Source organism: Oncorhynchus mykiss, chromosome 25 (assembly GCF_057628025.1).
Source record: "Oncorhynchus mykiss isolate SJ-2025 chromosome 25, ASM5762802v1, whole genome shotgun sequence".
Taxonomy (NCBI): Eukaryota; Metazoa; Chordata; class Actinopteri; order Salmoniformes; family Salmonidae; genus Oncorhynchus; species Oncorhynchus mykiss.
Window position 1 is genome coordinate 35,329,050 of NC_143046.1, and position 22,199 is coordinate 35,351,248.

At 40.1% G+C, this 22,199-nt stretch overlaps 1 protein-coding gene and 1 long non-coding RNA gene across 2 annotated transcripts in view; one reads left to right on the top strand and one right to left on the bottom strand.

Moving 5' to 3' along the window:
- The window catches only part of LOC149971800 (uncharacterized), a 48,104-nt gene extending 28,021 nt beyond the window's left edge, over window positions 1-20,083 (bottom strand). The window contains exon 1 of the long non-coding RNA XR_016491678.1: window positions 19,924-20,083. This is a non-coding gene — a long non-coding RNA (uncharacterized LOC149971800). The remainder of the gene's footprint in view (window positions 1-19,923) is intronic.
- Window positions 14,142-15,290, top strand: il2 (interleukin 2). The gene is given in 4 exon segments (NM_001164065.2): window positions 14,142-14,324; window positions 14,420-14,455; window positions 14,800-14,952; window positions 15,092-15,290. Coding segments are annotated over 4 exon segments (429 nt in total). The 5' UTR covers window positions 14,142-14,207; the 3' UTR covers window positions 15,215-15,290.
- Window positions 20,084-22,199: the final 2,116 nt, after the last annotated feature.

A 22,199-nucleotide genomic window follows, 5' to 3' on the forward strand; every position in this document is an offset into this window, starting at 1 on the left:
ACATTCATGTACATACTATCTCAATTGGCCTGAGCAACCAGTGCTCCCGCACATTGGCTAACTGGGCTATCTGCATTGTGTCCCACCACCCGCCAACCCCTCTTTTTACGCTACTGCTACTCTCTGTTCATCATATATGCATAGTCACTTTAACCATACCCACATGTACATACTACCTCAATAAGCCTGACTAATCGGTGTCTGTATACATATATTGCTACTCTTATTTTCAAATGTCTTTTTACTGTTGTTTTATTTCTTTACTTACCTACACACACACACACACACACACACACACACACACACACACACACACACACACACACACATACTTTTTTTTCTCCACACTATTGGTTAGAGCCTGTAAGTAAGCATTTCACTGTAAGGTCTACCTACACCTGTTGTATTCGGCGCACATGACAAATAAACTTTGATTTGATATGAACTTGAAGTTGCACTATTCAGAAATCGCTCCACCATTTCCTGGTTGCTAAAACTAATAGTTAGCCAAATTCCTGTTTATGTGGTACAATAAGTTAGTATTGTGTAGAGAATCATTGTACCATCTATTATCTACTGCTTCTTCGACTTGGTTTCGAGTAGATTGATATATCTATAACTCACATTTCTATGTGGATTTGGCCGGGTCACCCAAAAAGTTACATATTGCCACTTTAAATGAGGAATATTCTGTTTATTCATGGATACAGGGATACTCATGAGCGGGATCTCAAAAGGTGTATTGAAACAGCTCATCCCGAATAAGATCTTAAGCGGGATATTAGCTACTATCTGGAATATTGTGCACATGTAAAATGTGGTCCCTTAAGTTGTGGAACATACTCTAGCTGATATAGTGATAATGTCTGCAGAATTGGCGTCTGGTGAAATTAACATGTTTTTTGAAAATTATCCAAGGACCTTTTATTTCTCTTTTAATTCTCATCATTCTCAATTAAATATTTGATTGAGCTTCAACGAAGAGGCATCAATCAGGACAACCCCACTACTTAAGTCACTTGTCAAACTCATTCCATGGAGGGCCAAGTGTCTGCGGGTTTTCGCTCCTCCCTTGAACTTGATTGATGAATTAGGGTCACTAATTAGTAAGGAACTCACCTGGTGGTCTAGGTCTTAATTGAAAGGAAAAAAACAAAAACCAACAGACATTAATTAACCCATCCATGGAATGAGTTTGACACCCCTGAACTAAATGATCAGCACTGACTAAACTTCAGTCGTCAATGTGTGATATCCTATTGTCTAATTCGGGGGTTCTTAAAGTGGGGTCCGAGGCCAGATATTACTTTTTTTCGCTCTCAAAATAACAGATGAAACACATTTTAGCCAAGTGATCCGTGGAATAAGTTTATAGGGTCTAATACAATACACTGTAATCAGGGTATGACGCGATAGTCAGTAAAAACATGTTGGGCTAGTGGATCTCCCCAGCCTAGTAACTTCTCAGCACATTTTTGCGTTCCACTTCCACATTTACCTGCTCTGTCACAGTCCACCATTGAAGACTACATGTGGAAAAGTAATGCTATTTGCATTCAAGCACCACCACTATCTACAATTTTACAGTATGTTTTTAACACTGGGAAACATGGGCCTGGAAGGCTCACAATGTCATTGGTATCCACAGTTCTCCACCAATAAGCAATTTGTATACTCAATACTTCTTGTATTCCCCAAAAATTAACATACAGTGCAAACCAAGCTATGAGGTCAAAGGAATTGTCCGTAGAGCTCTGAGACAGGATTGTGTCGAGGCACAGATCTGGGGAAGGGTACATCTTTTTTTTGCAGCATTGAAGGTCCCCAAGAACACAGTGGCCTCCAACATTTTTAAATGAAAGAAGTTTGGAACCACCAAGACTCTTCTAAGAGATGGCCGCCCGGCAAAACTGAGCAATCGAGGGAAAATGGCCTTGGTCAAAGAGGTGACCAAGAACCCGATGGTCACTCTGACAGAGCTCCAGAGTTCCTCGGTGGAGATGGGAGAACCTTAAATATCAAGTTGGATTCCAAAATGAAACCAAGATACAGCTTTCAGATTCTCCCCATTAACAAGAACAACTCGTTGGGTAGAATCAATGGATTTCTTAGAGAAGTACATACAAACAGCCTTGTCGATTTTTAAATGCAGGCAAGAATTATTCATCCATTTAGGAACATGTACCACAGCTTCAGTTAACCAATTGTGTATTTTTTGAGTGTACATGCAGAACTGTATCATCTGCATACATCTGCATGTTAACTTGTGGGCAAGAAAGTGGGAGATCATTTCTATACAGTTGAATTTGGAAGTTTACATACACCTTAGCCAACTACATTTAAACTCAGTTACTGACATTTAATCCTAGTAAAGATTCCCTGTCTTAGGTCAGTTATGATCACCACTTTATTTTAAGAATGTGAAATGTCAGAATAATACTAGAGATAATTATTTATTTAAGCTTTTATTTCTTTCATCACATTCACAGTGGTTCAAAAGTTTACATACACTCAATTAGTATTTGGTAGCATTGCCTTTAAATTGTTTAACTTGTGTCAAACGTTTCAGGTAGCCTTCCACAAGCTTCCAACAATAAGTTGGGTGAATTTTGTCCCATTCTTCCTGACAGAGCTGGTGTAACTGAGTCAGGTTTGTAAGCTTCCTTGCTCACACATGTTATTTCAGTTCTGACCAGACATTTTCGATAGGATTGAGGTCAGAGCTTTGTGATGGCCACTCCAATACCTTGACTTTGTTGTCCTTGAGCCATTTTGCCACAACTCTGGAAGTATGCTTGGGGTCATTGTCCATTTGGAAGACCCATTTGCAACCAAGCTTTAACTTCCTGACTGATGTCTTGAGATGTTGCTTCAATATATCCACATAATGTTCCTTCCTCATGTTGCCATCTATTTTGTGAAGTGCACCAGTCCCTCCTGCACCAAAGCACCCCCACAACATGATGCTGCCACCGCGTGCTTTTCCTCCAAACTTAACAATGGTCATTATGGCCAAACAGTCCTATTTATTGTTTCATCAGACCAGAGGACATTTCTCCAAAAAGTACAATCTTTGTTCCCATGTGCAGTTGCAAACCGTAGTCTGGTTTATTTTATGGTGGTTTTGGAGCAGTGGCTTCTTCCTTGCTGAGCAGCCTTTCAGGTTATGTTGAGGTCAAGGTCCTTTGCTGTTGTTCTGGGATTGATTTGCTATTTTCGCACCAAAGTAAGTTCATCTTTAGGAGACAGAACGAGTCTCCTTCCTGAGCAGTATGACGGCTGCGTGGCCCCATGGTGTTCATTCTTGCGTACTATTGTTTGTGGTACCTTCACCTGTTTGGAAATTGCTCCCAAGGATGAACCGGACTTGTGGAGGTCTACAATATTTTTTCTGAGGTCTTGGCTGATTTCTATTGATTTTCCCATGATGGCAAGCAAAGATGCACTGAGTTTGAAGGTAGGCCTTGAAATACATCCACAGGTACACCTCCAATTGACTCAAATGATGTCTATTAGCCTATCAGAAGCTTCTAAAGCCATGACATCATTTTCTGGAATTTTCCAAGCTGTTTAAAGGCACAGTCAACTTAATGTATGTAAACATCTGCCCCACTGGAATTGTGATACAGTGAATTACAAGTGAAATAATAGGTCTGTAAAAAATTGTTGGAAAAATGACTTGTCATACAAAAAGTAGATGTCCTAACTGACTTGCCAAAACTATAGTTTGTTAACAATAATTATGTTGGGTGAGTTTTAATGACTCCAACCAAAGTGTATGTAAACTTCAGACTTAAACTGTAGATGGTAAACAGAAGCGGGCCTAATATTGACCCTTGTGGGACCCCAATGTTATAGTAAAGAGAGTCTGACTGAGTGTCCCGCGAACAAACCCTTTGACTTCTGTTTGTCAGATAGGAATACATCCAAATAATGTCTTCAGTGGACAAATTAAGGGAGGATAGTTTGGATAGGAGAACCTCATGATTCACAGTATCAAAGACATTTTTAAGATCCAAAAAGTCTGCGCCAACTTCACCACCTATGTCCAGTTTAGATTTAATGCACTCCAGAAAATAGCAATTGGCTGTTTCGGTAGAATGGTTAGTTCTGAATCCAAATTGCATTTGATGAATGGAGTTGCCCTGAATGAGGTGATCAGTCACCCATCTTTCAGATACTTTTGATCGCACTGGAAGAATGCTTATAGGTCAGTAAATTTCCACCAGTGTTGGGTCACCTGACTTTAAAACAGATTTTAAAACAGGTATCATTGCAGCAGACTTCCAAGCATTGGGTAAGAACACATATTTGATGGACACATTAACTAGATATACAATAGGGGCAATCTGAGAATATTTGAGTCTCTTCAGGAATCCAAATGCAGATTTTGTTCTAAAGCTCCTGAAGAAGCTAATAATACTGTCCACTTCTGACTCTGATATTTCAGGAATTCTGAATATTGGTTTATTATTATCTAAGGGAGTGAGAACTGTGGTCTTGGTTGAAAATCTATGAGCCAGTTCCCTGACAGAGTCAACAAAAAAATTGAAATTGGAGTCTTGAATTAGAATCCCATTTAACCTTTAATTCAATATGTTTTTTGGACTTTTCACCTCCTCTCCCTGTTAGCTTGTTGAGATTTTCCCAAATCACTTTGCCATTACCATTTATTCATTGATCACTCTAAGAAATAACTCTGCTTTTGCTAGCTTTATATTCCTAACCACCTTATTTCTCAGTGATCATTTTTATCAGACTTCAGTGCTTTTTTTCAAGGAAAAATCCCGTTCTCTCATCAGCCTTCAGAGGTCCTCATTGAGCCATGGTAGAGAGGTTTTCCGTCTTGGCTTACGTTGAAATTTCCTAGTAAAAGAGGTATCCACTTTGTCAATAGCTGACAGAAATGTTCTGTATCCAGACTCTGGGCATTCATTGCTTAAATTGATCAGACCAGTCAATTTGACTCATAGCTGCATCGTAGATACTCTGCTCACTTTTCTGTTTTTATATCGTACTGCTGCACATTAATATGGTTCTTAAATCTCTTTTTAGTGGGCTTTCTAACCACCAATGTAACATTGTGGTCAGATATGCCAGTTAGTAAGTTACTGGACCTAATTATTCGATCAGGTCTGTTAGTAAACAGCAGATCAATTGAAGTCTGGGATGACTGTGTTACTCTGGTTGGACCTTGTATTATTTGAGTCAGGTTGAAATAATTTGTCATCTCTGAGTTTTTTTCCTGCAAGTTTTGTTTTCCCAGTTTATATTGAAATCGCCCATGAAGATGGATCTCCTTCTTATGATCATATTCTTTAAGCATGTCATTTAGATGGTCATAAAACGAGATATCAGATGTTGGTGGTCGATATAATCCAATAATAGTGCGAGACATATGAGGGGATAGGAAGACATTCAGCCCCATACATTCAATGTCATTGGCACGTTTCCACATGATACGATTGCATTTAAAGTTATCTTTCATGTACATAAGCAATCCACACCCTCTGCCCTCTCCCCTGTCCCTCCTGAACATGGAATATCCAGGGACATTAAAGGCAGAAATAGGGGAAGATTTCTTCAAAAAATCTAGGTGAGATCTAGGTCAAGAGTTGGAATTCCAATTAAATTATCAGCAGATCTCATTCTCCTGAAAAGCCATGTTAGTGACAGAAGTTATGCTCACATACACAGAATGTCCTTCTCTGAACCAGATACTATTGGTTACTCAAAAAAATATTATTTCAATCCTTCATCAATGACTTCAGTCTGGATGACTAACAGGGTTGTATACAAATACAGCACAAGTCAGACGTTTATTTAGACTATTTTCTACATTGTAGAATAATAGCAAAGACATCAAAACTATGAAATAACAGCTTGCCTTGATGACAGCTTTGCACACTCTTGGCATTATCTCTACCAGCTTCACCTGGAATGCGTTTCCAACCATCTTGAAGGAGTTCCCACATATGCTGAGCACTTGTTGGCTGATTTTCCTTCACTCTGCGGTCCAACTCATTCCAAACCATCTTAATTGGGTTGAGGTTGGGTGATTGTGGAGGCCAGGTCATCTGATGCAGCACTCCATCACTCTCCTTCTTGGTAAAATAACCCTTACACAGCCTGGAGGTGTGTTGGGTCATTGTCCTGTTGAAAAACAAATTATAGTCCCACTACGCGCAAACCAGATGGGATAGTGTATCGCTGCAGAATTCTGTGATAACCAGTAAGGCTAAGTGTGCCTTGAATTCTAAATAAATCAGACAGTGTCGCGAGCTAAGCAGCCCCAAACCATCACACCTCCTCCTCAATGCTTCACGGTGGGAACCACACAAGCAGAGATCATCTGTTCACCTTCTCTGCGTCTCACAAAGACATGGCGGTTGGAACCAAAAATATCAAATTTGGACTCATCAGACCAAAGGTCAGATTTCCACTGGTCTAACGTCCATTGCTCGTGTTTCTTGGCCCAAGCAAGTCTTAACTTTTAACAAGGCATACCTGTTAAGTAAAAGGTGACTACCTCGTGAAGCTGATTGAAGGAATGCCAAGAGTGTACAAAGCTGTCATCAAGAATCTACTTTGAAGAATCTCAAATGTTAAATATATTTAGATTTGTTTAACACTTTTTTTGGTTACAACATGATTCCATATGTGTTATTTCATAGTTTTCATGTCTACGCTATTATTCTACAATGTAGAAAATAGTACAAATGAACTTTTGACGAGTACTGTATTTGTTTACATTCCTGTATTTGTTTACCTTTGTTTATATTTGTTTACATCCATGAGTAGGTGTGCACAAAATTTGAGATAAATACACTTTTTGTGTATATGGAACATTTCAGGGATTTTCTATTTCAGCTCATGAAACATTTTTGTTCAGTGTAGATACACTGGGGTGACATGAAGCACTTCCATTACAAGACCATGGTACTTACCTACGGAGCAGCTAGAGGAACTGCCCTTCATTACCTTCAGACTATGCACAAACCCTACACCCCAACCAGAGTACTCCGTTCTGCCACCTCTGCACTATTGGCCCTCCCACTATTGGCCCTCCCACCCTTATGGGAGGGCAACTCCTGCTCAACACAGTCCAAGCTCTTCTCCGTCCTGGCAACCCAATGGTGGAACCAGATTCCCCCTGAAGCTAGGAGTCCCTGCCCATCTTCTGAAAACATCTGAAACCCTACCTCTTCAAAGTTTATCTTAAATAATCCCACAGTACACACACCACCCCACAAAATGATGCCTTTCATTAACTAACACTCGCACATGACTACCCCCCTCGCCCCCTTTACTAGGTCAGACTTTTCTGATAGCTACATTGAGGAAAAATGTAGTTACTATGACTGTGATAGGTGGTTGTCCCACCTTGCTATCTTAAGATGAACACACTTACTGTAAGTTGCTCGGGATAAGAGCATCTGCTAAATGACTAAAAAGTACTGGCAGGGGGCGTGTGATCCCAGGTGGTGGTTTACCCCAAGTTACCCCAACAGGTAGGCAGGCCTACATTATATTCACTGTGTTTATGCACGTTTTTGGGGGGGACAAAATTCATCAATAGGATGCTAAATAGTTAAAATATCACATTTGGGATCTGGCTAATGATTAGCCCAATAGGTTAAATGCAGATGAAGCATGGGTTGCCTATTTATTTATAGCCTCAATGCTGCATCAGTTGGGCTACAGGTGATAAAGGCTTATTGCTAATAGCATACCTGATAATATGGACCATGCATGGTGCAACATGTTAAAATAATTTAACAATACGTTATTGGGCTCATTTCTGGAAGTGGAAATAGTTTTTTCATTCAATTTGGAGCAGTAAATCAGTCCTTCTAAATACATGTTCAGTTCTCCCCACTGCTACAATTGTTTCCAGAGGAAACATTGACTCCTTGTACTCCATTTTTTTTATCTGACTCAAGTTGTGTTCTGATTATTAGAGTGAATGTGCTATCACAAAAGGAGTTCCCAGCCCCAAAAGGGTTGAGAACTACTGGTCCAATTAAAGGCAAATCCATGGAAAGTGTGAAATGCATTTCTACTTATCGAGACATGCTGAATGAAACCACATCTTGATGATACTTTACCTCCCACTCAAACACTGCATGGGCATTTCTCTGAAAATTACCTTTAATCTTCACAACGGAACATTTTCCACTTTTCCAAAAAACAGTCAGTAGGCTTTATTGTTCTTTTCACTGGTGGAATTATTCCCCTGTGATACTAACAATTAGTTTTTGCCTGCCTCTGTGTATAAGATATTGGACATACGTTCAAAATTGCCTTTCAGCTCAGTATCAAAGCAAATATAATTCACAATTGACTCATAATAATGGCCTGTGGATTTCAATTAATGACTGAATCAACTGTCAATTTGCGATCCACTTTTAGAATCTAATAAATGTGGAAACAAGACATTCAAAGACCAGCAGTAATAGTAGTAGACTCCAGCAGGAGGCCAAGGGTAAAAGTGTTTTGCCATCTTAGAAAATGCCGCTATTGGAAACATTGCAAGCCCTAGGAAAAACAACTTTCAAGACACTATCATGTAGCGTTGAAGAGTATTGTGCATGCTTTGAAAGTGAGTGACAATTCCACTGTGTGTTTCATGGATTGATAAGTGTGGCTACTCATATGTGCAAAGATATATTAGATACTGCCAGTCTGCAACCACTACTCAACCACTGTGGCTGTAAAAAAAAAAAATAGCGCAAGCAAATCACTCAGTTGCCGTAGATGACAATTTCAGACAATCTATTAAAACAAAAAAATGTATCATCGGTTAGGGACTAGAGGGGCTTCGAGGTTTCCAGTCAGGTCGAGAATGGAAAACATAATTCAAGGAAGTTCCAGAGGGTGGACAGGCGACACGTTTTGCTTATTGTGGTGGGTGTGTGGCAAATATGACTCAGTGCAAAGACACAGGGATCAGGTTCCACCATGAGAGTAGAAGCTCCTTAAGTTTTGAAATACCATTTAATCTGACCAGAGAGATATTTCTTCAAAAAATATATTTAAATCATACATATCTGAACAAAGGCTGTGTTGAGGGTAGTTTTTCCTGCACCCAATCGAAAGACGCTCGTAGGGAGGGATAAAAACTGAAGCTTTGACCAGAACACTTTTTCCTTCTCTATTTGATTGAAGTGGCTGCATAAAGTGGACAGTTGTGGAGTGACATATTCTGCATTAGTGTGATTCTGAACATGGTAACCACAAGTCCAAATAAATCTGGAATTTGGCAATCAAAATATAAATACCTAACTAAAATGTAAGTGTTTTTACAGGGGAGTATGCATGCTCTCATGGAAACAGGTACAAAACCTCAGGATGTGATGCATTCATGATAATGGATAGAAAATTCCCCCACCTTCTTCCTTCCTGATACCAAGTGCCTTAATATCAACAATCAAACGTAACCGGTTAGCCATCATGTGACCTGTTGGAATAAGGACATGCACAGGGACTATTCTATAATGACACTGACCAATAAGTGGCAGGTATGAATAGGAAAAGGTTGAACCGGCTGAATCTGTAAATGGGTTTCCCGACTGACAAGGTTTGATAGGGGAAACCCATTTTCCACAAAGTTTATTGTAGGTGTGAAGATGCTGCACTTCATTCATTCCCTTCAGAAATCATGAGTTATGCTATACGTCTTCCGTTCAATTTCTCCCCTATAAGACTACTGTGCCAAAGGCTACCACAGATTCAAAAGTCATCTAAATACTCTAAAATGTAGAGTGAAACAATATTAATCCATATCTTGACCACATACAAAGAATATCGAATTGTCCAAGACCAGGACATTTGTTGATGATGATGATGATGATAGGTACTTTATTAATATCAGAGGGAAGATTTCATTTTCAGGATTTGGGAATACACTGAAGCACGATATAACGATTTTGCTAAGTTTTTCTCTTCCCAGATCATTTTTCAGGATAGTGCCAAAATCTCGAGGTCGGGGACAAGTAATGGGATGTTGTGCGACGGGAGCAGCGCCATTCAATTAAATGCCCTTACGGTTCTCCAGACAACACCAAGACGCCTCAATGTAAAGTCTGGCACGACAGAATTTTTGGGACAGGGCTCATGCAGTGTGACAAGTGCTGGGTTCCGATCACCAATAATGCACTAGCCAATAGAAACACATGGTGAGTGAATAAACTGCCGAGCCTTGAAATCTCTCACCCAGTAGGGGGGGGGGGGGGGGGGGGGGGGGGGGGGCATACATATAATTTATAAAATCAAATGTCAACCTAAAAACTATTTTTGTTTAGAAGTTAGAAGTTTCCTGTCTCATAATGCACATTGCCAGGGATGTAATGATTCACTGATGCTGAACTGTATCCGGTTCAAATGTTTAGATAAGAGTACATCGGTCCGCGGGAGGCCAAACCGATCCAAATGTGCATGAAATCGGTAAGAAAATTGTTTCACACGTTACGAACCGACAGTTCACTAACAGTTTTTACTCATTATAATTTTAATTCCCCACTCCGAAAATAGCTATATTCTTTTGTGACTGAATTGATGCGTCCTCACCTTCAGTAGCCTATAATAGAACTAAGTAGGTAAATGTGTACTTACGGTCAGGCTCACTTGGGCCGACGATGTCTCATAGTGATTGTTTTTAAGGTCTATGTCCCTAGAGTTGGAAAATGTATAAAACAGTGCAGCAATGGTAGCTTTCTGTGTTATCACTTTCTTTCATTAATTTCCCCTTATGACAAACATCGTCAGTATACAAGAAGTTATTGCTTACTTATACCCTTAAAATCATACATCACTGGAAAGATTAGATTCATAGCTACAATTCAAATACACTTTAAGAATGTTCAGGTCAACAGAACTTTGTCCTTTGACCTCTAGGGTACATCTCAGAATTACCTATATAAATGGCTTCAAAAAGAAAACCCTGATACATTTTAAACTTTGTTTGACAAGTGGTTCTGGAAGGTAATGAAATTACCTTTCATATGATATATAATGTAACCAACTTTGAAAGCACCAGCTACAACTGTAAAAAACGGCCAGCTGAAGCTCGTCTGAGCGGTTGGCTGGATATGACCTCACCCGCTAGTAACTTATGCTGATTCACTAAGATCTCCCATAGTGTTGTCCTGTCAGAACTTGATGTTGAGGCCCATTACTATACACTTTGTCACCACCACACACGGTTGGGCTTACTTGGGCCGACGATGTCTCATAGTGATTGTTTTTAAGAAATCATGCATTAACCTCACAGAAGCCATTTTCCAATATGGCTGCCAAACAGCTCAATGGGGTCTTATTGGACAATTTCAGATGACCATACCTACAGTGCATACGGAAAGTATTCAGGCCCCTTCACTTTTTCAAAATGTTACATTACAGCCTTATTATTAAATCAATTAAATTGTTTCATTTCCTCATCAATCTACACACAGTACCCCATAATGACGAAGCAAAAACAGGTTTTTAGAAATATTTGCAAATGTAAAAAAATAAAAAAGGAAATCACATTTACATAAGTATTCAGACCCTTTACTTTGTTGAAGCACATTTGGCAGCGATTACAGCCTAGAGTCTTCTTGGGAATGACGCTACACCTGTATTTGGGGAGTTTCTCCCATTCTTCTTTGCAGATCCTCTCAAGTTCTGTCAGGTTGGATGGGAAGCGTCGCTGAACAGCTATTTTCAGGTCTCACCAGAGATGTTCGATCGGGTTCAAGTCCAGGCTCTGGCTGGGCCATTTAAGGACATTCAGAGACTTGTCCCAAAGCCACTCCTGCTTTGTCTTGGCTGTGTGCTTAGGGTCGTTGTCCTGTTGGAAGCTATAATCCTTTGCCCCAGTCTGAGGTCCTGAGCTCTCTGGAGCAAGATTTCATCAAGGATCTCACTGTACTTTCCTCCATTCATCTTTCCCTCGATCCTGACTAGTCTCCCAGTCCCTGCCGCTGAAAAACATCCCCACAGCATGATGCTGCCACCACCATGCTTCACCGTAGGGATGGTATTTTCCAGGTGATGAGCGGTACCTGGTTTCCTCCAGACGTGACGCTTGGCATTCAGGCCAAAGAGTTACATCTTGGTTTCATCAGATGGAACTCATTTCTCATGGTCTGAGAGTCCTTTAGGTGCCTTTTGGTAAACTCCAAGTGGGTTGTCATGTGCCTTTTACTGAGGAGTGGCTTCCGTCTGGCCACTTCACCATAAAGGCCTGATTGGAGAACCTTCCAGAAGGACAACCGTCAACCAATCTCCACAGAGGAACTCTGGAGCTCTATCAGAGTGACCATCGGGTTCTTGGTCACCTCCCTGACCAAGGCCCTTCTCCCCTGATTGCTCAGTTTGGTCGGGCAGCCAGCTCTAGGAAGAGTCTAGGTGGCTCGAAACTTTTCCATTTAAGAATGATGGAGGCCAATGTGTAGAAACTTTTTGGTACCCTTCCCCAGATCTGTGCCTCGACACAATCCTGTCTCGGAGCTCTACGGACAATTCCTTATTCCTCAAGGCTTGGTTTTTGCTCTGACATGACCTGTCAACTCTGAAATATTATATAGACAGGTGTGTACCTTTCCAAATCATGTCCAATCAATTCAATTTACCACAGGTGGACTCCATTCAAGTTGTAGAATCATTTCAAGGATGATCAATGAAAACAGAATGCACCTGAGTCAATTTCGAGTCTCATATCAAAGGGTCTGAACACTTATGCAAATAAGGTATTTCTGTTTTAAAAATGTTATAAATTTGTTAACATTTCTAAAAACCTGTTTTCATTTTGTCTTTAGGGGGTATAGTGTGTATATTGATGATAAAAAAAAGAACAATCAATTTTAGAATAAGGCTGTAATGTAACAATGTGGAAAAATGAAGGGGTCTGAATACTTTCCGAATGCACTGTACATGAAATACAATTGTAGTATGCCCACCAAAAATATTAAAATGTTTATAGTGATGTAGAATACATAACCACATGAGCCAAGTGTGGCAGATATAAATATGTTACATTATTCACAGAATAGTGGTAAGAATGTGCACAAAAAGTTGTCTGAATCGCTGAATTCTGAAGATGACAATTGCAATATTCTTCAAACATGTAAAATGGATAATGTTAATAGTGTATATGTTAATAGTAATGGCTGTGATCTGATTAAATGCTGCATACATTACTTAAGTGAATTTGTCCAAATACTTATGGCATGGGGAGGATGGGCATACTTATGGCATGGGGGCATGGGCATACTTCCTCACATGGGGAGGCCTAAAAGTGCTTACATTTTTCAAACAGTAAAACAGATATGAAAATATCCTCAAATAAAATATTACATTCTGTACTGTCGCCTCTAATGAAACAGTTGATCTCAAATCCAAAATGCGGAAGTGTAAAGCTACATTGAAAGTGTTAACTTCACTTTCCAAATACATATGGCGGGGAGTGTTTTTTTGGGTTCTGATGGGTCAAGACAGTTGAACTAAGCACACGAGGGATATTCTCAAGAATCAAATGGGTACATATCATTCATTTGCAAGTCTAAAAATATATGCAGGTTGCCCCTTTAAAAACATATTGACAGCAATAAAAATGTACTGATCATATTATAATAGCAGAAAATAATAGCGGCTGATCCTGTGGCAACTTTTGCAGAAACATTTTGCTATCTGTATGCACCATTGTGTTGTAGTTTCTTTGTTGTAACGCCTTTTCAAATGGCACATCTTTACTTAACCAGAGATTTTTTTTTCTTCAAAGGAGCTATTGGCAAAGCAACATTTGATAGTTTGAGGGTCTCTCCGCCTCCTCGAAGTTAAAATCGTAACTTCTGCAGGTGTTGCTTAGAACTGACCAATTACCAAACTCCATACAACCCCTTAGTAAAGCCACAACCAGCTCAACAAACAGCCCTCATCCACCACATGTTGAAACCACTGTAAATACTGTGTACAGTCTAATGCTTTGCCACTATAGGTCACCAAAGGGATTTTACCATCTTGTAGCAAGAAAAATCCCAACAGTCATCAAGAGGAAAAATACAGCTGTTTGCATTTGGTAATATCTAGACTAATTCAGCCCACCCTTTGATTTTCCACACAGCAGGGTATATAAAACACCGCTAACAATCCGAGATGACAAACATTTACAGATCTCCCCTTGTGTACACCTTACAGGACACTATCTACAAACCCTTCAGATTATCATGGACCGTCGTTACAGGATTTCCTTTTTGACGCTTTTTCTCGCCGGTTGTCTACAAGGAAACCCAATTTCCAGCCCCCTAGCTGGAATCGACTATCTAGAAGAAAATATTACATGTGTAAGTCACTTCATGGCTAAGTGGTGTTCAAACTTCTTTCATTTATTTTCTGTATTTTCGTGATCAACTAACATGTATCTTTCTCCCTATTGCAGCCAGATTCAGTCTTCTATACACCAACTGATGTAGAGGTAAGGCTCACTAAATATGTTTGGCAACAGTTATCTGCATATGGACAACACAGTAGCCCTTTACATTTTCCACTCACATATAGCCTATTGCCCTAGTGCTGTTTTTCTGAGTTGCTAAGGCATTATTTCCGCTTCAACAGTTCACATAGAAGACCACTAGTACAGGAAACACAGGAAGGCTGCTTCAAAGTGTTTCAACTCTCACTTCACACAGCACTTTGAACAACTAAAACCCACTCCTCTCTTGGCAATGCAATTCACTACAATTAAACCACAGCCTCGCTTTCTGTGTCACAAAATCAAAAGAGCCCCAGGAGAAACAGTTCTCTCTCTCTCGGTTGCAGGATAGTTGCATCGTTGCAGCATTGGCCTGTTCCATTAAGGAACTGGACACTGTGAAAGTAGAATGCCTCGATAACGCGGTCCATCTGGAAAGTATGCAACACCACATCAGCATGACTGCCACGGCCCTACAAAAGACGATTGATCAGGAGAACGTAAGCATTGTTACTTATTCCAAGCATCTTTCCAGTTAAAATAACAAAATAGCCTAGTTGTTACTAAACATATACAGCTCATATAGTGTTGTTTACCACTTCACATGCCATCACACTCAATCCCACATTACCTCCTCAGAGCACAACGGACACTTCAGAATGCATCTGTGAAGACAAGCGGTTGGAAAAGTCTTTCAAGGACTTCATTCAGAACATAAGACATTTAACTCAAGCTCATGCTGCAAAGCGTCTAAGTCCATAAATGCTGGCAATAGAGTGACTGTTGTAATATATGGAACATTACGTAATTGGGACAAAATACATGCCATACCAACATGTACAGTAGTACCATGTCTATCTGTTCCAGTGATAAAGAAGCTCTAGTAGCTTCCACTTGCTGAACAGTTATACGGGGGAAAATGGGGGGGTTGTACAGGAAGTTTGTCATTGCACTGATACTCTAATGTGTATAATCTATCATCTCTAACAATTAGAGGCCCATTTTTTGGTGTGAAAACCAGTTAATTTCATTGGTCATGTATGTCTCACTGGATGTCCTTAACCGGAGATAGCAAGCCCTCCATAATGAAGGAAGGTGCTAGGGATGTTATTAATTATGTTTTGTTTCATTATGTGATTCCATATACTGTGCCCGAATGCCAGTGTTTCAGAGTTCTCAATGTCTGTTTCAATTAGAATGCATTTGAAATAAGCCCCTAAAAAGCTCTAATTAAGTTATTTATTTATGTATTTATTACGTATTTATTATATTTTCATTTCTGCACATGGACTGTTCCGAAACCGTGATAATAAAGTTGCATTTAAAAGTATTTAAAATTAATAGGCCTGCTGTTTTTTTAGGTGTTCAACATTGCTAGCACTAATGTAGTAAACTAGGTACATTTATACACTAAACAAAAATATGAACGCAACATGTAAAGTGTTGGTTTCACAAGCTGAAATTAAAGATCCCAGAAATGTTCCATACGCACAAAAAGCTGATTTATCTCAAATGTTGTCCACACATTTGTTTACATCCCTGTTAGTGAGCATTTCTTCTTTGCCAAGATAATTAATCCACCTGATAGGTGTGGTATATCAAGAAGCTGATTAAACAGCATGATCATCGCACAGGTGCACCTTGTGTTGGGGACAATACAAGGCCACTCTAAAATGTGCAGTTTTGTCATACAATGCCACAATGTCACAGTTGTCAAAATTTTTGAGGGAGTGTGCAATTGGCATGCTGACTGAAGGAATGTCCCCCAGAGCTGTTGCCAGAGAATTGAATGTTAATTTCTCTACATAAGCCACCTCCAACAACATTTTAGAGAATTTGGCAGTACATCTAACTGGCCTCACAACTGCAGACCATGTGTATGGCGTCATGTGGGCAAGCGCTTTGCTGATGTCCACATTGTGAACAGAGTGCCCCATGGTGGCGGTGGGGTTAAGGTATGGGCAGGAATAAGCTACGGACAACGAATACAATTGCATTTTATCTATGACAATTTGAGTGCACAAAAATACCGTGACAAGATCCTGAGGCCCATTTGTAAAGGAATCTGTAACCAAAAAATAGACATCTGTATTCCCAGTCGTGTGAAATCCATAGATTAGGGCCTAATTTATTTATTTCAATTGACTGATGTCCTCATATGAACTGTAACTCAGTCATATCGTAGAAATTGTTGCATGTTGCGTTTTATATTTTTGTTCTGTGTATTTCTTTTACCGTTGCTTATGTGAATTAGAGTCCGGAACAGTGTGACCACGAGTCGGATGCCCTTTCAACCGAATCTGGAATCCTTATCGCCAAGACATAGGTGGGTTCCTGCTTATGAGGCTCGTGGGACCACCTAATTGTACCAGCATAAATTGATTATTGGCACGTGGTAAAAATTCTGAGGTGTCAGGATCTGGGGCTCTCAGCCCAACTCAATTGCATCTAAATGAACCACTACTGAGCATCCTCCCCTCTCTTACTGTATGTTTATGTACTGTATGTACTGTATGTTTATGTACTGTATGTGTATGTACTGTATGTTTAAATTTAATATGAAAATATTGGGTAGTTGTACTGTGTCATACTAAGTTTTTGCATGTCTATACTAAATTGAGAGTGAATGGCAGGCCAACGTCTCAATGATGAGAGGAGGGTTCCTATATGTGACATGTAGGAGGGGGAAATTCTCTGTCAGTTATAGGGCAATAAACCAATAAAGTACATGGATGGAAAATTACCTCATACAAAATAGTGTTACAGGCAACTGACTCATCTTTAAGATGGACTGGACTTCTGCAACTGGCCTAAAAGAAAACTCATTGCCATTGTCATTTTGGGTTTCTTATCGGGGGAACGTAACACACCTCAAACATGAGTGTATGAAATGTACAGTACTATTTTTGATATGGGCTGTATGACTTAAATCTAGCCACTCAAGTGAGAGGCAGATCTAAAAAGCGGTGTGGAACCACATCAAGAGATGTGAATCCTGTTCATCTCCATCTATTACGACAGAGCTGATGTGACAAGTACACTACATGACTGATGTTGGGGGATTAGGCCTGGCTCGCAGTCGGCATTCCAATTCATCCCAAAGGTGTTCAATGGGGTTCTTCCAAGTTCTTCCACACCGATCTTGACAAACCATTTCTGTATGGACTTCACATTGTGCACAGGTGTATTTTCAAGGGCCTTCCCCAAATTGTTGCCACAAAGTTGTAAGCACAGAATCGTCTAGAATGTCATTGTATGCTGTAGCTTTAAGATTTCCCTTCACTGGAACTAAGGGGCCTAGCACAAACCATGAAAAACAGCCCCAGACCATTGTTCCTCCTCCACCAAACTTTACAGTTGACACTATGCAGTCGGGCAGGTAGCTTTCTCCTGTCATCTGCCAAACCCAGATTAGTCGGTCGGACTGCCAGATTGTGAAGCAGGATTCATCACTCCAGACAGCACGTTTCCAATGTTCCAGAGTCCATTGGCGGCAAGCTTTACACCCCTCCAGCCAACACTTGGCATTGTGCATGGTGATCTTAGGCTTGTGTGCGGCTGCTCGGCCATGGAAACCCATTTCATGAAGCTCCCGATGAACAGTTATTGTGCTGACGTTGCTTACAGAGGCAGTTTGGAGTATTAGTGGTAGTGAGTGTTGTAACCGAGGACAGACAATTTTTAATGCTACGCGCTTCAGCACTCGGCGGTCCAGTTCTGTGAGCTTGTGAGGCCTACCACTTCGTGGCTGAGCCGTTGTTGCTCCTAGACGTTTTCACTTCACAATAACAGCACTTACAATTGACCGGGGCAGCTCTAGCAGGGCAGAAATTTGATGAACTGACTTGTTGGAAAGGTGGCATCCTATGATGGTGCCGTGTTGAAATTTACTGAGATCTTCATTAAGGCCATTTTGTAATTTAAAAAAAAGTTTGCAGTCTTTCCAGCTTCAGTTTGAAGTGATTGTGTTAGCTGTGTTGTTGGCTAGCTCCCCTGAACAACAGAGACCTGACGGCTGAGCACATTTTCTATGCCAGGCGAAATCGCGCCTCATGTTATGGATTTGTCCAAATAAATGTCACAGAAAACAGCTTAAACAAATGCAAATACTTTGCTGTTATTCTATCTGCACTTGACGTGACTGTAAGTTAGCATTAGTTGGCTAGCTAGAAACTAGGGATAAGAACGTTGTCAGCCAGTATGGCAATGGAACATTTAGAACAAACGACTGGGTCGCCTCTTTAGATACAGAACAAAAAGACTGAACGACTGAGTCGTATCTCTGGAAACCAAACCGATAGAACGAACGACCAGCTGGCTTGGGTAACAACCCTAGATTTGTGTCAGGAATAAATTAATCAAAATAATGTTTTTTTATGAAAATATGTCAGTCATTATTTGAATATGTTGGGAACCCGTAGCCAGCCAGTTTTAGAGCAACGATTCCATACATTTTTTCAAATTAACTGTCAATATGCCAACATTCCATTCAAACCATGCAGTCAATACTTAATTGATGATGCCCGAGAAGGCGGTGTTTGAAGGATGTATTAGCACGGGTGTTGTTAGGCCCAAAACAAAACACCGGCTTCAGGGCATTATCACTTTTATACAACGGACTCGGGAGAGGCGAAGGTCGAGAGCCATGTGTCCTCTGAAACACGACAAAGCCTCACTGCTTCTTGACACAATGCCCGCTTAACCCAGAAGCCAGCCACACCAATGTGTCAGAGGAAACACCGTACACCTGCTGGCCAAACCCTCTCCTAACCTGGATGACGCTGGGCCAATTGCGCGCCACCCGGTCGCGGCTGGCTGCGACAGAGCCTGGACTCAAACCAGAATCTCTAGTGGCACAGCTAGCAACTGCGATGCAGTGCCGTAGACCACTGCGCCACTCGGGAGGCCTCAAAATGAATTATTTTACATAATATCTTATCACAGCACTGGCAAACAATGGTTTACCAACTCCCTCACCAAAATGGCTGAGCTTTATCCCACCATAAGGTTAATGTCCATTCCAGTATTCTAATTCTATGATTTACACACCTGATAACAAAGATCTGGATCAGTTGTTTGGAAGTTGGTGATTTCAGAATCAGATTGTGAATAATGAAATCAGAGAAAGGGTCACTCTGGCCAACCCTGTGTGTACAAGCAGAGTCTTGGGACATCCCCTGGTGTACAACCATCTTGACTTGAATATGTCAATAACCAAATGCATCAAACACCACAGTATCTTCTATATACTATCATCATGCACTATGCAATTCCATGCATCCAAACAAAGCCTTGAAAATAATCACTAGTCAATTCATGTTTAAAACATCATTCATGTCATCATGTTGACACTTTCACCATGTACAATGTTGCATCCAGCCTTGCAGCATATTTGCATTACATCAAAGGCTTTCTGTGATAACCCATACATGCATGGCACAAACATCAAATCTAGAGTGGTTCATACATACTATTCAGGCGTTTGATCCTGGCGCATCGGGTCCCTTAATGCCCGGGAGACTCTTCCTGTGTACAAGGAAGTAAAAAGAAGCCAGGTTAATACATCAACAAGGCTGTGTAAACGTTAAAAGAATGAGCAATATAGGCTGCATTGCCTGCACAGGAAACCATAGCATTTCCTGTTTGTGTGCGGCTGTCTATAGTAAAAGACACTGTGTTAGTTCTTAGATGGTGGGACCAACTTGTGAAAGCCACTGACGGTACAAACAAGGTGAGATAATGTAAGGACCTCTAAGAACACGCATAACATGGCTTCATACAAGCTGATAATACTTTGATATGCAATTTGCTTTCATTCTCAATTGCAATGTCAAGGTGCATGCTGACTACTTCTGATAAGAGCACATCGAATTCTTTAATGTTGCATTGCATATCCTTAGTCTAAATTCATGAATATTATTTGTAATAATGCTTTGGATGCATGCATACTCCAGTTTATTTATTCATCAAGAGTTGACTGGACTTTTTCATACAATATCTTGGCTATATTACAGAAGAAAAAGTCTTATCTTCAACTTTGTTCTTTGTAATAAAGCACACTATCAAATAAATAAATGTTTTTCTTAGGTATAAAACATTTTTCTTCTTTCAATTCAATTCCGTATCTGCAAACAGAACTAAATTGCAAATCAGCAAAATATATTTCTGCAAAACACCTTCAGAAAACTGAGCTTTTTTTGCCTTCCCAAAATTGTGACAAAACAAATAAAACCTCATTCCTCTTCTGGGGACCTATTGAACCATTTTGTTTTTAAAATACACAACCTTGCAGGCTGTGCAAAAATAACTTGCAGTTTAAGGGCATCATGTCAACCCATTATTTTTCACATATCTCCTGCTGAGGTAAGCCTTTTTGATTTAGCTGAGTACTGGTGGTGCATACGGACTTTTAGAGGTGCCAGTCTAACAGCTTGGAAGGGATCTGAGCCGCTCATTTGGGCACCTGGTTCATGTACAGGTGGAGCGTGATGTTGCTTTTCAGACTGAGCAACTTGGTGTTGTCGTCCTGCGATCCTTACTGAAGAACAGCAACAAGTGCCTGTACAGATAACTGCAAACAAAACCCCATAGGAGTAGACAGCCACACCTGAAAGTAATTTGAAAGTGTAGGTGAATGTATGGGAACATTGTATGAGGATTTTAATTCATTTAATGAATGAAAAAGTAATATCCACCGGACAGTGTAGGGAGAGAGGTCGTGTAAAATATAACAAGCTTTGTTATATTAATGAGTATTCAAGGTGTTTTGAAGGGTTGTTTGTTAATTGTTTAAAATCATGAATAAACCAATTGAGATAAACGTAACGCATCAGTGAACTCCTTGCTGTTACCACTACATGGGAGTCGTAAAGAACCCGTCCATTTGGTGTAGCGCTCTCCTTGGTGTTCCAATGGCCACGGGGATTCACATGGCTGGATGGAAGATCATAGGCCACACACAGAACACATTCACCAGCAATGTTCATAATAGCTACTTAAAACATAACCAATAAAATGAATAGAAAATGTAACTAATAGTATCTCAAATATGAAAATGTAGCCAATATACAGTACCAGTACCAGTTTGGACACACCTACTCATTCAAGGGTTTTTCCTTATTTTTACAATTTTCTACATTGTAGAATAAAAGTGAAGACATCAACACTATGAAATAACACATATGGAATCATGTAGTAACCAAATTTGAAATATATTTTACATTTTAGATTCTTCAAAGTAGCCTCCCTTTGCATTGATGACAGCTTTGCGCACTCTTGGAATTCTCATAGTAGAAGACTGTGCCTCCTTGCATACAAGACAGAGAACTCGGGGTAGCTGTCAATCATCTTACTCAGCAACTCTCTCACTGCCTGGGGAACATGTTGGTTGATGGGGTTCTTACGCCCTGCTGTATAGTAAAAGGGGGAAATAATACCATCACTGCTTAATGTTCAGAAACAACCCTTAAAATGTAATTGTTTGCGATCAAAATCAAACAGCTGTAAGCAACTATGACAAACAACGTGCTTTCCAACAACTACGAAACATAGAAATCAAATAACCAAATAATTAAAATGTCTTGCCATAAATGTCTCTTCCAGAATGGATCTCTAAGCCTGTAAACTGATCTCTAAGCCTGTAAACTGATCTCTAAGCCTGTAAACTGATCTCTAAGCCTGTAAAATGAGAACTTACCTGTGGTTACCGTTTCCTTTAACTCAACCTGAAACTGTAGAACCTGAGAAA